The 15,179-nt window shown below is 33.5% G+C and overlaps 1 protein-coding gene across 1 annotated transcript; it reads left to right on the top strand.

Annotated features, from left to right (window-relative positions):
* The first annotated feature begins 1,600 nt into the window (after window positions 1-1,600).
* LOC116143436 (pentatricopeptide repeat-containing protein At1g08070, chloroplastic-like) lies at window positions 1,601-3,706 on the top strand. Its single transcript, XM_031428905.1, has 2 exons — window positions 1,601-3,480; window positions 3,571-3,706. Exon 1 carries the CDS (start codon window positions 1,601-1,603, stop codon window positions 3,437-3,439), a length of 1,839 nt encoding a protein of 612 aa, XP_031284765.1. The 3' UTR covers window positions 3,440-3,480; window positions 3,571-3,706.
* The last annotated feature ends 11,473 nt before the right edge of the window (window positions 3,707-15,179 follow it).

The following is a 15,179-nucleotide window of genomic DNA, read 5'->3' as shown; positions in this document are numbered from 1 at the left end:
TTTTCCACATTGTTTCTTTGTTAAAAGATTGGATTTAAAGGTGGAAAAGTAACCCACCCGGCCCGCGGCGGGTTGCTACAAATGGTGGGTTGGTCCTAACCCGCCCGGCGACATTGGCGGGCCGAGTTAGGCCCGCCAACATTAGAGAATTGGCTGGCCCAACCTGGACCGCCAACCCTAACCCGCCGAGTTAGGTGCGGGTTGGGTCGGGTTAACCCGCTTTTTGACTTTTTTTTTTATTTTGTTTTGTTTTATTTTATTTAAGTTTAAATGTTTAATTAACTTTTCAAATGAATAATTAACAATTTATAAATGTAATTGTTTTTAGTTAATTGTTAATTTCTTTTCAAATATCAATAATTAAATTAAATTAATTTTTTTTTGTGTTAACATTCCAAATATTAATTCAATTTTAATACATTAAAATTGTAATATAAGAATAATTAAATTTATTCATATATTAAAAAATAAAATAAGAAATTACAATAATTATTGCCTCGTTAAAAACCTCACATTTTTTTTTTTTTTTTAAAGCATACATGACTTGTTACTCATTTGGATGATTAATGAAGACATTAATATTCATTCGATTAGTGTAATGAAGTTGTCAAATCTAATAACTCAATTCTACAATGACTCTTTGATTCTCCTCATCAATTTCATTTGTAACTTGCAATTTATCGATATCGGGGGGTCTTAATTTTGTAATGCTTAAAACAATTGACAATTGAGTGTGGCTTCACATCAGTTGTCCTGCAACAATTGCATTTACAATTTCCTCAATGACTATTATCTTTATTGGTTTCAAAACATGATATTCTATCCGTTTTAAAAGTAGGCAATTGAAGAGCTGAATTGAAACCCTAATATTGAACATGAATTGAAATCCTAATATTGTAATACTAAAACATGAATTATGAAATAAGATTTTTTTTTTAATTACATCTCCACTAAGTTATAACCTCCTCGTAGTAATAAAATTAGTTAGTCCTACCATTATGACTATAGAATATGTATGATATTTATGTCCAAATGATTGATTAATAAGGTTAAAAAAGTCATTCAACAAGTTGGATTAATGATTATTTAACATCAAAAGGAAGGCATTTGTGTTTGAATTTTTATTAAATAAAGGTAAAAGTAGAACAAAAATAAAATTACCACGAATCAGTAATCATAAAACCCTTACATCACTTTTATATTATGTGAGTAATAAAAGAATAATCTTTTATTAACTGTTTAACCAAATAAGGTAATGAGATAAATCACCGAAGTAATTCTTAGTGCCCTAAGCATGAGCAGCCTAAAGGTTAACTCTCATCTAATTAAATTGTAATAAAAATACAACATTTTTATGAAATTGAAAATTAAATTTACTTCTTTCTTTAATTCTTTAGAAAGAGAGAGAGAGAAATGATGAAGATGAAGGATGGAGGTTAACTTTGTATGCCTACTTTTTACGCCTTTTTTTTGTAAGACTAGCACTGCTGTTAGTCAAGATGTCGTCTCAGTCTCTCTCACTCTGCTGTAAGAATTATGACGATGTTATGTTCAGCTTAAAGTTCATACTTCGTACTACTATCCCAAAGCAGGGGAGAAAATGGTGAGCCTTAATAATTCTCAACAACTCCCTCTTCTTCACAGACTCGAATCATCAAAATCTGTAGGAGAGCTTAAACAAATCCACGCCTTAATCATCAGAACAGGGTTTCCCCAGACTGAACTCGTATGTGATAAAATCGTGTCATTCCTCGATTCTTCTTGTAACGAAACCCTCCACTACGCCGGCTCGCTCATCAAGCACTTGAAAAATCCAGAAGTCCACATGTATAACTCAATTATTAAATGCCTTTGCAGTTCTAATTCCAAGTCCTCAGAAGCAATTGCGTTATATAAAGAGATGCTAGTAAAAGGTCTCCTTCCTAACTCTTATACAATACCCTATGTCCTCAAGGCGTGTGCACAATCTCAGGCTCTTAGAGTAGGCCAGCAGATTCACGCATATTCCATGAAGACGCCTCTGCTATCCAATGTGTATGTGTTGAACACTCAGATGAGGCTATATGCTGTTTGTGGGCTTATCGAAGCTGTTCACAAGTTGTTCCACTTCCACCGAGGTCCTCAAAAGGATTTGGTGTCGTGGACCACCCTTATCCAGGCTTACGTCAAGATGGGATATCCTAGAGAAGCCATTCAGGCATTCTTTGACATGTGCCAAGCCAACCTAAGACCTGACGGGATGACATTGGTCATCGTGCTCTCTGCCTGCTCTAAATTGGGAGACTTGATTTTGGGTACAAAGATTCATAGATATATCCATGATAATAGACTCATTCTCAATCCAGATGTTTTTGTGGACAATGCATTAGTCGACATGTACTTGAAATGTGGGAATACCTGCTTAGCTTGTAAGGTGTTTGATGAGATGCCTGTAAAAAATGTTGTTTCATGGAATTCTATGATAGGGGGACTAGCTCAGCAAGGTAAATTTAAGGAAGCATTAGAAAAATTCCAGAGAATGCAAGGTGTAGGTCTTAAGCCAGATGATGTTACATTAGTTTGCACTCTGAATTGTTGTGCTAATCTTGGCTTGCTCGAATTGGGCCAGTGGGTTCATGGATACATAGATAAAAATCATATCAGAGCAGATGGTTTTATAGGGAATGCTCTAATCGATATGTATGCCAAATGTGGAAGCATTGATAAGGCCTCTTGTGTGTTTCAGAACATGAACTGCAGAGATGTCTATTCATATACTGCGATGATAGTTGGGTTAGCAATGCACGGGGAAGCTGAGAAAGTTCTACATATTTTCGCTGAGATGTCTAGAATGGGAACAGAACCAGATGAAGTAACATTTGTTGGTGTCCTCTCTGCATGTAGTCATGGAGGGTTAGTAGAGGAAGGCCGCAAGCATTTTGAGGACATGTCAAAGGTTTACAACCTGAAACCTCAAACTGAGCACTATGCTTGTATGGTTGACCTCTTTGGTCGTGCTGGACTAATAGGTGAGGCAGTTGAGCTTATAAAAAATATGCCAATCATGCCTGATGCCTTTGTTTGGGGGGCGTTACTTGGAGCTTGTAAAATTCATTCAAAGGTTGAGCTTGGGGAAATTGTTATGGAAGAACTGGTGAAAGTTGAACCTGAGAGAGATGGTGCCTATATGCTCATGTCAAACATATACTCCTCTGCAAACAGATGGAAGGAAGCATTGAAGGTGAGAAAGACAATGAAAGAAAGGAACATGAAGAAGACCCCTGGTTGTAGTTCAGTTGAAGTTGGTGGTGAGGTTCATGAATTCAGGAAGGGAGACAAATCACACCCCAAAACTGTGGAGATATACAAGCTCCTGGAAGAAATGACGAGCATTTTAAAAAATTATGGGTACGTCGCCCACAACAATGAATTCGTTCCACTAAATATGATAGTGGAGTGATGTGGCATGTTTCCTCAGCTACAATGTTGGCAAAGGAAAAGGTACTGCACACTCGTCTTTTTAATAAGTCGTTTAATTTCTAATCCGAAAATAATTTAAAAAAACGCATGCATTGATTGGATGAATTGCAGGAAGATCAGTGAAGCAATTTGTGGAGGCACGTAAGAAGGCAACAGAGGTAGATGTAATGGTTGAATATCTGAGCCGCCGGCCTGGGGATTATGCAGAAGTATGTAGTGATCCAACAAAAATAAGGCGTGAGCTGAATTGGACAGCCAGGTATACCGGCCTCGAAGAGAGTTTATAAATCGCATGGAGGTGGCAGGAGTCACACATGAATGGCTATGATCCTTCCTCGGCCACAGATTAACAGTTATATAACAGAGTTCATTGTAGTAGATTATTAGCCAGGTTTACCAAAAAGCAGGTGTTTTATGCTAGTATATGAAAACTTATCCACTATTATTTATGAATATCTAATAAAGTGAATGCAGTGGGGACGAGGAATAGTTCTGGAATCAGCTTAAATTTAAAAAATACCTACAATTATATACACTTGCAAAGATTTGACAAAGTACATTATGTATGCCCCAGTAAACGGGACCCTATTAGTACAAATATAACTGAAGCAACAATACTCTGTTCCTAGTACATTACAATACAATGTCAATCATAGAGTAGATTTTTCAGTTCCAGAGATTTGAACTGTGCTTCTAATCTGTGCGGCTAAAGTCTTCAATGTACTGCAAATTTCTGCTGTTCTAGAGTGTGTTGGATCATCAGAGAGAAAAGTAAGTATCTGATTTCCAATTTCAATCCAGCTGTATCCTGGTTGTTTCTCTGTCTCACTCCCTTCCATTAACCCTCTCACTTTCTCAACCTCATCCCATCTGCGTGCCTCAGCATGCATGTTTGACAAGAGTGCATAATGTGAAGCTTTGTGAGGTTCAAGTTCCAAAAGCTTCTCCACAGCAATCTTACCAAGCTCTAGGTTTTGATGTGTTTGGCACGCACCCAGTAGTGTATCCCATATTCCAGCATTTGGTTTCATCTTCATTCCCCTCACCATGTCAAAGGCTTCATGTAATCTCCCAGTGCGGCCTAGCAAATCAACCAAGCATGCATAGTGTTCTACCAGAGGTTCTATACCATACACTTCAGTCATGCATTTAAACAGTTTTAAGCCCTCTTCAACCTGGCCAACGTGACTACATGCAGAAAAAACCCCCAATGAAGGTAACCTGATCAGTAGCACCCCCTTCCATTACCATCTATTTGAAGAGTTTAATTGCCACTTTCCCATACCCATTAAAGGCATATCCAGCAATCAAAGAATTCCAAGAAACTACATTAACTTGATCAATATCTTTGAATACGACTTCAGCGTTGGAGATTCTTCCGCATTTAGCATACATGGTGACTAAGGAATTGCCAACAAACAAATCGTTCATGTATCCACTCTTAATAACAAGATGGTGAATTTGCTCCCCAACTTGCAGAGCTGCAAGATGGGCACATGCACTTAGTCCGCATGCAAAGGTTGAGTGGTCAGGTTTTTTCAGTTCTCGGCCCATCAACACGAAACTCCTTAATGCATCCAAAAACAACCTGTTTTGCAGAAAACTGATGGACACAAGGTGTCTCAATGGTATAAGAGAAAGGGGTAAAAGGGATGGCAAAGTTAGTTAGCACAATCTGGGAGTGTCAGAATAAAAGAGGGACGTGAGATGTGGGGGGATATTCAGGAATTTTGTGTAGGAATGTCTGGGAGGTGCTGGCCCTCGAAGACCAGCTATCATATTGCTAATTGAGTCTGTCGAGTCTTGTGGAGTCTATTGCTTCATTGACGATTGCTGTTATCTTTTTCTTCCATTAATATATGTCAAGTTAATCTGTTTCTATTCATATATTGGCTTGTTTGTTGTGGATTATTGCATGTGTTGTGCGATTATGGTAAGTGAAGGCGGTGAGTACACTACAACATTATGCATTTTTAACCATGACATTCATTGTAGTTAAAATTATGAATTCGTATAGCTAAATGGTTTAGTTAATACAATATTTTGTAGTTTTTCGTAGTTGGCAGTGGCGTAGCTAAAAGTTAGTCATGTAACTTTTTGCTTACGTAATTAACAGTTTATATTTTTTGCTATAGATGAGATTAATATGTAAGTAAAAATTTAAATGTTTTTGTCATACAATAATAAGCTCGTAGCAAAAGCTGTCTTTATAATCATGAGAAATAGATAGTATAGCTATGTTTATATATTTTAGCTACACAAATATAAATTTATAACTAAAACTTGAAAATTCCGGTTACAAAAATAATATTTATAACAAATATATTAACATTTTGGCTATGTTACCACTAAATTTATAACTAAATAAAAAGAGTATTTGTCACATATATAGTGAATTCGTAACTGAATATCAAATTATTTGTTACGGACATATAAAAGTCATATCTATATATGAAAAGATATTGCTATGGACATAATCATTTGATAGCTAAATATTGAAATTACTTGTTATAAATACTTTTGATTTGTAGCTAAATATTATAATTATTTGCTATGGAACAAATAATTTATATCAAGAATTTATAATTTATTGTTTCGATTAAAATTAATTGTGATAAATATTGTTATAATTAACAAATTTAATAATAATTACAAATTTATAGCAATTTTTTTATATTAAATAGATAATATGACGTCATAAAAAAATTCCAATATAAAAAATAAAACATTAATAAATTCATTTTCAGCAAAATAATTGTCTATTTATAAAATCCTTTATCCTATCCTTCATCCTAGTAATTTAAAATGTTAACTAATTTTTTTACAAAATATCAATGCTTCAATGTTATTACTACCAACACCAAAACTTCTCTTATTAACCTCAATGTGGTTCCCAATAGCCGAAATGAGACTTCCACCACTGCTGTTTCATTTGAATGTATAACAGCCACATCATCGTCTTGCTTCTTTAAAGAGAGCTCATGCATGTTACTATAGATTTTCAAACAAAACACAGATATGTTAGTATTATTCAACATCAATTTATTATAAGCAAATTAACAAGCTGCAGGCACATAGTAACCTTTCCATTTTGGCCATGGCTTCCTTGAGCAGCTTGAACTCTATAGCACAAATAGGATCCTAAGTCGGATTATCACCATCTAATTAATTTCTCTGTTTCATCATTTCTTAGGAACTGAAGTTTCTTCCTCTTACCTCACTTGAGCATCCCTCTCCTCTTAAGCTCATTCCAACACCACCCTTTCTTGGAAGGTTCCAATAAGACGACGTTGATTTTAGGAATCTCAATAGGTGATGATGAGAATCTACTGTAAAGTAGTAGTTCATGACCGACTTCCTCGGGTTCCATGGTGTATTTTTTGTCTAGTGAAGGCATCTTCGCCTTGAGCTCTTCTTCGATCTTGCTGTTACTCAAGTGTGTGACTGTGTATGCACTGAGAGAGTAATAAAATAAACGTGCTTCATATCAATACTAAACAAGAATTATTTAAATTAATAATAAAAATAAATATTTAGTTTGACTGTTTGATTGAGTGCAGAGGATAAAAGTGGAATGCAAATTGCATAATAATTATGTTTAATGATACATCATCTAAGACTAACAAAAAGTCATACTTCTTGCGAAGCTTCACAAGTTCAACCGTTGATGCAAAGTCTCCATCCATACTAAACAAGCTGCAGAAAGAAGAGAATTAAGCACATCATCAGAAAATATGCCAGAAGTTAAAAAATAAGGATTTTCAGCAATAAAAACATAAAAAAATAAAAAAATAACACAACATATAAACATAGTATGACAAGCAATGTGTCAAACATATCGTGTATTACCAAAACACCTAGCAAATATTTCCAAAAGACTAACTGTGAACCACAGAGCAGTGAGGTTTCATAGACAAGATGCAAAATATCTAAGGTATAACACATTCATAAATGGAGTCCTTCAATCCCAAGTTCTCCAAAGAAATGTATCCACTCTCCAAGAGCTAAAGTGGTCTTCTCTGAGATAATTGAATTTAGACTATACCAAATTTTCCTTTTAGAACCCTAAACAAGTCCCTTGATGTAAATTCTCATTTTGTAAATGCCAAAGTTTCCATTTCTTTAGTCATGTCTGCATAAATTATTTTGGTATAGAAGAGTTAGTAGGAGTTGGCAAAATTAATTTTGTTAGAGACATTCACAGGAGCCTATCTTTTGTGCAAGTTCTAATTGGACTACACTAGCAGATGAAGTTACTTATTCCATTTATTTGATGTCACCACACTTGTTAAAATTGTGTTAGCTCTATAGTCCATATTCAACATGACACCATATTCTTCAAAACAAACGAAACTCCCATAAGACAACACAAACTTTAACAGCCTTTTTATCTTTTAGTACAACTCTAAGAACTGAAAACACAGTGTATGATTCCGAGGATTAGAGAGATTGCCGCAACCGCTTGAAAAACAATGGCCATAGGGGAGGTAAAATTAGACAGATGAAAAAGACACAATCTGGGCCACCAACTTCTTCTACAACTGTTCAGATTTTGGCAAATATCATGATAAAACTAACTATTAACAAAAACAGAAAGGGAATCCATAAAAAAAAAATTTAACATACCCAAATCATCAAATTATCAAAAACAATCCTAGATCTCATCAAATAAAATCCAACCCATCAAATCAATACAATTCAAAATCTCGAAATACAACCTTAAACTCATTGAAATAAAATTGATGACCACATTGAAGCTTTGCCCACGACCGATCCCCATTATCGGTGATCAAATCAAGGCAAATTGAGCACGAAAGGGAGCCAAAACCTTTACCACCGCTATTACACTCACCTCCATCGCTGACTGCATCATCAACCACCACGTCGTCATCGTCATTAGCCCCTAATCCCATAATTAACCAAAATCCCCAAATTTAAAAACCCTAATTCAACGAAATGAAAAATCACCACTACCACGACCCAAGGACAAGAAAAATAAATAAATTAAAGTTCAATTACACGGAACCAGAAGGTAGATTGACAGAGAAATGAACAAAGAAAGATGGTGAAACAAAATGGGTGTTAGATGTGTGAGAAAGAAGAGAATGAGGAGAAGAGAGATTGAGAAAAGAATCTTAGGTCTGCTTGGGAGTTTTTTTTTCACTGGTTTTGAGGGGTTTTTAATTAGACTGGTTTTTGAGGTGTTTAAAAACCATTACTTGCCAGATTTTTTATGGACTGGTTTTGACTAGTTTAAAAACCCCCAAAACCAGTGTAGTGTATTTTTGAGGGGTTTATAAAACACCCCAAATCGGGGTGTTTTGGCTGGTTTAAAAGTTTTATCCCAATAAAACCCCTTTCCACTATTAATAATCCCTTTGCTGCTAAAAAAAAAGTCACATAACAGAGGAGCCAGTCAGCCTCAACAAGGTTTGTTTCTCTCTTTCTCTCTCATTTTTTGTTTGGGTTTATCATGCCAAGCTTAAATGAGGGAAGGATCCTTTGTTCTTCTTAATTGATTTGCCCTAGATTTGCAATAGGTTATTCTATTAATCACATTTGAGATGAATTGCCGCTTGTTTGAAAGGTTATACTTCTTTTTAACTTGTATTACTTCATTCAATCTTCAAATTTTAGATGACTATTACAATGCTTTTGAATCTTTTATTTATAAAATAATACGTTAGAGTCAAATCATAAATCTGACTTTTTATTTTTATTTTTTCAGTTTGTTTTGTGTGAGCATGTGTGAGACTAAAAGCCTTTTATTATTTGAGTTCTCTTTTTTGCATGCTTATGCTGGCTCTGGCTGATATAAGTTGCCAATTAATCACATTTTTATTTAAAAATACTACACCAGATGCTGATCCAAGTTGATGATGACGAAACGTTTATGGAGAGAAACCCCCCAGCCTTCTACCATTTTCTATAATGCAATATGCTTCCAGTTAAGATAAGAACAAAAAGCCAAAGCACCATTTACATTGAAACGATGATGTCCCTTTTAATAGACCCATAATTTCCAAAACCAACATTTTTTAAGGTTGTATTTCAGTTGGTTTCACAATTAATTATTATATTTTGCACCTTTTGTTAGGCTTTTGTTATGGGCATATATGTAAATTTATCATTTTAAGAAATTGTCAGAACCATTGGAAAATAAACTCCCAAGCATAAGTTGGGTGTTTTAAAAACTGCTACTAAAAACCCCTCAAAACCGCTACGATGGTTTACTCTCATAACCGCTACCATAAAACTCCCAAGCAGGAATTAGAGATTTAGGGTAATTTATTTATTTATTTTCATTTTACACGGGTACCCACGGGATTTAATTTTTAAAACTGATTAAATTTGAAATTGATTATAAAATAATCAAATTGATAGAAGATTTGAAAAGCAACCTTTTGTAGCTTTTGAAGATAAGATTATTTTAAAACTCATTTTAAAAATAAGAATGACAAATAAAGCCCTTTGTAAGATATCAAATTATATAGTAATCTTATTAAAAAACCAAATTAAACAAATAAATTAATTCAATCATTTTTTTTTTTTTACATTATAAAAATTGGATGTGTTTAGTAAATTAGATTTGCTAGAAGTTGACAATGATTGTCCAGCTCTGACAAGCCACCACCGGATTCCAATTCAACATTTGAGTGTAGGTAGAGGTTAGCCACTTGCGCTCAAACGCCACATCAACTTCTAGCAAAACCATTAGGCTTACATAGATCAGCAAATTCCAATCCTGGCAACACCAATTGTGTTGCTGGACGTGTCCTTCAGTGGTCGTCGAAAGTTGATCGTCGGTGTCGATGGAGATTACCATTGTGTAGACCAATTTTTTAAGGTTTTATTTCTATAACTTATTATATACAAATCTTTATATATAAAATGAATTAAATAGATTTTTTAAAATATTTATCCAAATCCTATTTATAGTTATAAATGTATCTAAGAATGAATATATACTTTTTGGTCATTATACATATGAAAATCTAATTTACTAAACGCATATACAATATATAGCTTTTGAAACTCACGACAATTTCAAAAATTAAATTTACCAAACACATTTCTATTTATTTTTAAAGTTTGTTATAAACTGATTAAACTTATAGCTACAATAATCCCAAACTGACCCTTAAAATGACATATTTTACTCATTAAAATATATATATATAATCATAAAATATATTTTATTATATATTTAATAAATATTACAAAATATTACTAAAATAATTTATCTTAATTTAAATTTATTTTTTAAAAAATAAGAAGAAAATAGGGGTGGCTGACAACCAACTGTCAAAATTCGACAATAAACTGTTGAAATTAAGCAATTGTTGTCAAGACACGTCGGCATCACAACTAGTCCTCTAAGGACTGGCATGAGCTGATCTGTCTAAATCTGGTAGTTTCACCAGATTCTAATGAGCCATTTGACCACAAAAGGTGATCGAATGTTTTGCCGCCTTTCGTGGCCAAATAGCTTGTTGTAATCTTTTTATAAATTAGATTATTTCATAATCATCTTCGAACTTGATCAGTTTTAAAAGCTGATTACCAAATACTTTTATTGTTGTAGCTTAAAACTTAATTGATTATTTTTAAGCTACAACAATCTCAAACACACTCTTACTTTTTTCAACTTAATTACAATTTTATCATTTAAAAAAATTACTAAATAGGACTTAATTTTTTTTATATATAATTTGTAGCTAAATATTATAATTATTTGCAATGAAACAAATAATTTATATTAAGAATTTATAATTTATTGCTTCAATTAAAATTAATTGTAACAAATATTGCTATAATTAACAAATTTAATAATACTTACAAATTTATAGCAATATTTTTATATTAGATAATATGACGTTATAAGAAAAATTCTAATATAAAAAATAAAACATTAATAAAGTCATTTTCAACCAAATAATTGTCTATTTATAAAATCTTTCATCCTAGTAATTTAAAATGTTATCAACTAATTTTTTCACAAAATATGAATGCTTCAATGTCATTACTACCAGCCTCAATTTAAATAGGTATTAAATAAGTTGTCGATGTTCCAATTGTTGCTATTGCCATCTCCGGTTGCTGACATTTGTGACCCCACTATTCTTAATTTCTTTTTCTTACTTTATTCTTTTACAATAGTCTTGTACCGTTGTATTAAAATTTTTATCAAAGTATTAAACCAAACACATAAACAATGAAAAAGTTTTTAAGAAGGTAATTTTGTAGTATTTTATATGATTTAGTTTATATCATATATCCTGTAATTTTAACCGTATTTTATATGATTTAATTTGTTTTTTCTATTTTCTTGCATTTTCTCTATATAATTAACAATAAACAAATGTTGCCATTCTCAAATATTACTAGTATTATTAACTCTATCATCGTCATCATCTAAAACATACATACAAGTACATATATGCAAATATATAACATTACCAATTTTTTATAATATCTCATATCTCATACCTAATATCATCTATATTTCATAAAGTGTTAGTTTTAATTATCATAGGAAAGACAAAGACCGCATAGATCCTTTAAAATAAAATTTTATTTTACAAAAACCCACACTCTTAGCTTACTGAAGAGTTCTTTTTAAGTTAGTTATTTGTTTAAGGTTCCAATTTATTATTGACCTTAGCGGTGTGATTAACACTATGTTTGACTATAACTATTTAATTCATAAGTAATAAAAATAAATTAGAATATCTATAGCTGCATACTATAAGGATTGTAGCAAATTAATTTTCACATTCTTTATTTGTACAAATTCAAATAATTTATAGCTAATACACACATACTAGCTATATATTTAAACTAGTAGCTGATAATGATACTATAATATTGTTATTATCATGAAAATAAAATTTGTATAACTAAATACCTTAATTAGCTACAAATTTCTATATTTTATAGCTAATGCACAAATAATAACTATATAGTTAATCTCATAGCTAATAATGATACTATATGCCGTGCAAATAAAATGTTTATAACTAAATACATTAATTAGCTACAATGTTTTACCATAGCTACTACATTTTAGTTAAATGACTAGTGAATGCCATGAGAGAGATATAATGGACATGCAAAACTAGATGCGCAAGAAGGATGAAGAGGAAGAAGAACGAATAAGAAACTTGGCTGGAGATTCAAGTAGCAACAAGGGGGTAGAACAAAGGCCGATCTTCACGGGACCAGGGAAGCCTAAGTGGAACCCAAAGGGGAAACCCAGATGGAGAGGGCTGTTAGAGTAGATGCCCTAAAGCTAATCAATTATTGTAGAATTGACTCTTTGTAATAATGTTTATTAATCAATAAAAGACATTTTATTTTATATCGTGTAAATCATAATTTTGTGTATTGGTATATGTCCTTAGGATGATAGAACCATGACGAGGGTATCAAGTGTTTCAAATCTTGATAGTGAGAACACATGGTGGCCATTCTAGATATGTCTGTAGCCCCAGTTTTATTTTGACCAAGGACACAGATACTATGGTAAGGCTATCATAGTGTTAACGACCCTATCAAAAGGCAGTACTGATCTCACTTGTCAAGATTATTTGCCGACAACAGGGTGCAGCACATGGGTGCTTGCTGTAGGTAAGTTCACTAGAAAGACCCACTAGAGGATTCCATATGGATGGTAACTCTAATGTCTATGGAATAAATTCTCTAACGAATAGTGGTGTATGTGATCTTTAGACTGAGATCACCGGAGCGCCTTCGCTTACCAATATTCCATGTCCGTGTTAGAGTAGGTGCCCTAGAGCCAATCAATTATTGTAGAATTGACTCTTTGTAATAATGTTCATTAATCAATAAAAGACATTTTATTCTATATCATGTAAATCATATTGATATGTATTGATATATGTCCTTAGGATGGTAAAACCATGACAAGTGTATCAAGTGTTTCAAATCTTGTAGTGAGAACCCTATGATCACATATGGTGGCCATTCTAGAAATGTCCGTAGCCCTAGTATTATTGTGACCAAGGACACATATAATACGATAAGGCTATCATAGTGTTGAATGACCCTATCAAAAGGCAGTAACTGATCTTACTTATCAAGGTTGTTTACTGACAACCTAGTGCAACACATAGGTGCTTGCTATAGGCAAGTTTACTGGACAAACCCACCAAAGGATTCCATATGGATGGTAACCCCAATGTCTATGGAATAGATCCTCTAACGAATGGTGGTGCATGTGATCTTAGACTTGAGATCTCCAGAGCGCCTTGTGCATCGATTGGTGTAGTTTGACACTAGCCTAACGTAGTTCTATTTAGAGCTATCAATATAGTTATGATTGGCTGTATCGAGGAGTGTATCAAGACTATGGTGGATTGACAAATGATTCATCACTCTTGGATACGAGAGAAGTTATCTTACTGCGCGATTTAGTATATGACAATGACACTAAAATTGTGGCCACAGTGGGATTGAGTTGTTGCCTAATCTAATTCATTGTTCCAGTCATTAACACTATTTCTGTACCTTAGTCTCGATGCAATAACAGATGATGAAAGGATTTGATTGCACGGTAATCATATTGTTGATAGATAGCTATTTCGCTGAATCTGAATTTATCGGGTGGCCATGATACCTTGCTTGGGGCTAATCTTGGTCTGTGTGTAGTGAGACGATTGACTAGTGTCAATCACGATACTACTCACTGTCGATATGATGAGGAGCCAACGAGTCACACACTTAGGAGACAGTTTAAGGATGGTAAATTTTGGACAGGTATATTCATCTTTTAGATAAATGGGCATATTGGTAATTTTGCTATGTAATTAAATTTACTGAGGTTATAGCCTGTGTCCAATTTTGTTATTGGAGTAATTTAGCAAAATTACAAATTTAATTATTAAAGTTAATATTAATATTTAACTAAATAATTAAATGGGGACCTATATGCAATTCCACCTAAGTTTGGGTTGTTGCTTAACTTGAGGGGTGGAAGAGATATTTGCTCCATTATTTAAAGAAAGCAAAAATAGATTTTTGCTCACAATTTCATTCCAATCGTGGGAGACAAATATTGAAGAGAGAAAATTTCTCTCTTCTTCTGGACATACTTTCTTCCAAACACTTGACTCCTTAAAGCTAAGAATTGATTCCAGCGAAATCAATTCTTGGTCTCTGATGTACTGTCTTTGTGTGGACGACATGAGTTCGGTTCCATTCTCGAATTGGTATTGAAATCGCATTCCAAGATATTGATAGAGCCTCTAAACGTTGGTATAATCTAATCCTTGCATGGATTTTTTGCTGCCTCTGCTCATCGATTTACTAATAGTGGTATCAGAGCTAGGTTCTTGATTGTATATATTTTAATTGTATTTTTGATTGATTAACTGAATTGATTGCTGGAAATTGCATGTTTAGTTTTTGATCTATTAAAACTGCTTAAATTGATTAATACATGTGTTGGATTTGTTGAGGAATTCGTATTGGATCATTTTTGTAATACGCGCATGAACAGTATTTTGGAAATTGCGATTTGCATCATGGCACAGTTTTTCTGCCGGTAGCATAGAGTTTTGTAAGCCTAGAATGTGTAAGTGCACGGCGGCAAAATGAAACTTCCCCGCAGCATATTTGAGGGAAAACGTGGAGTGATTGTGAACGTGCATTTGGGCCGTGACGAAATAAAACTTCATCGTGGCATGATTACGTAACGT

Source organism: Pistacia vera, unplaced genomic scaffold (assembly GCF_008641045.1).
Source record: "Pistacia vera cultivar Batoury unplaced genomic scaffold, PisVer_v2 Contig430, whole genome shotgun sequence".
Taxonomy (NCBI): Eukaryota; Viridiplantae; Streptophyta; class Magnoliopsida; order Sapindales; family Anacardiaceae; genus Pistacia; species Pistacia vera.
The sequence above is the reverse complement of the archived record's forward strand: the minus strand, read 5'-3'. Positions and strand labels throughout refer to the sequence as shown.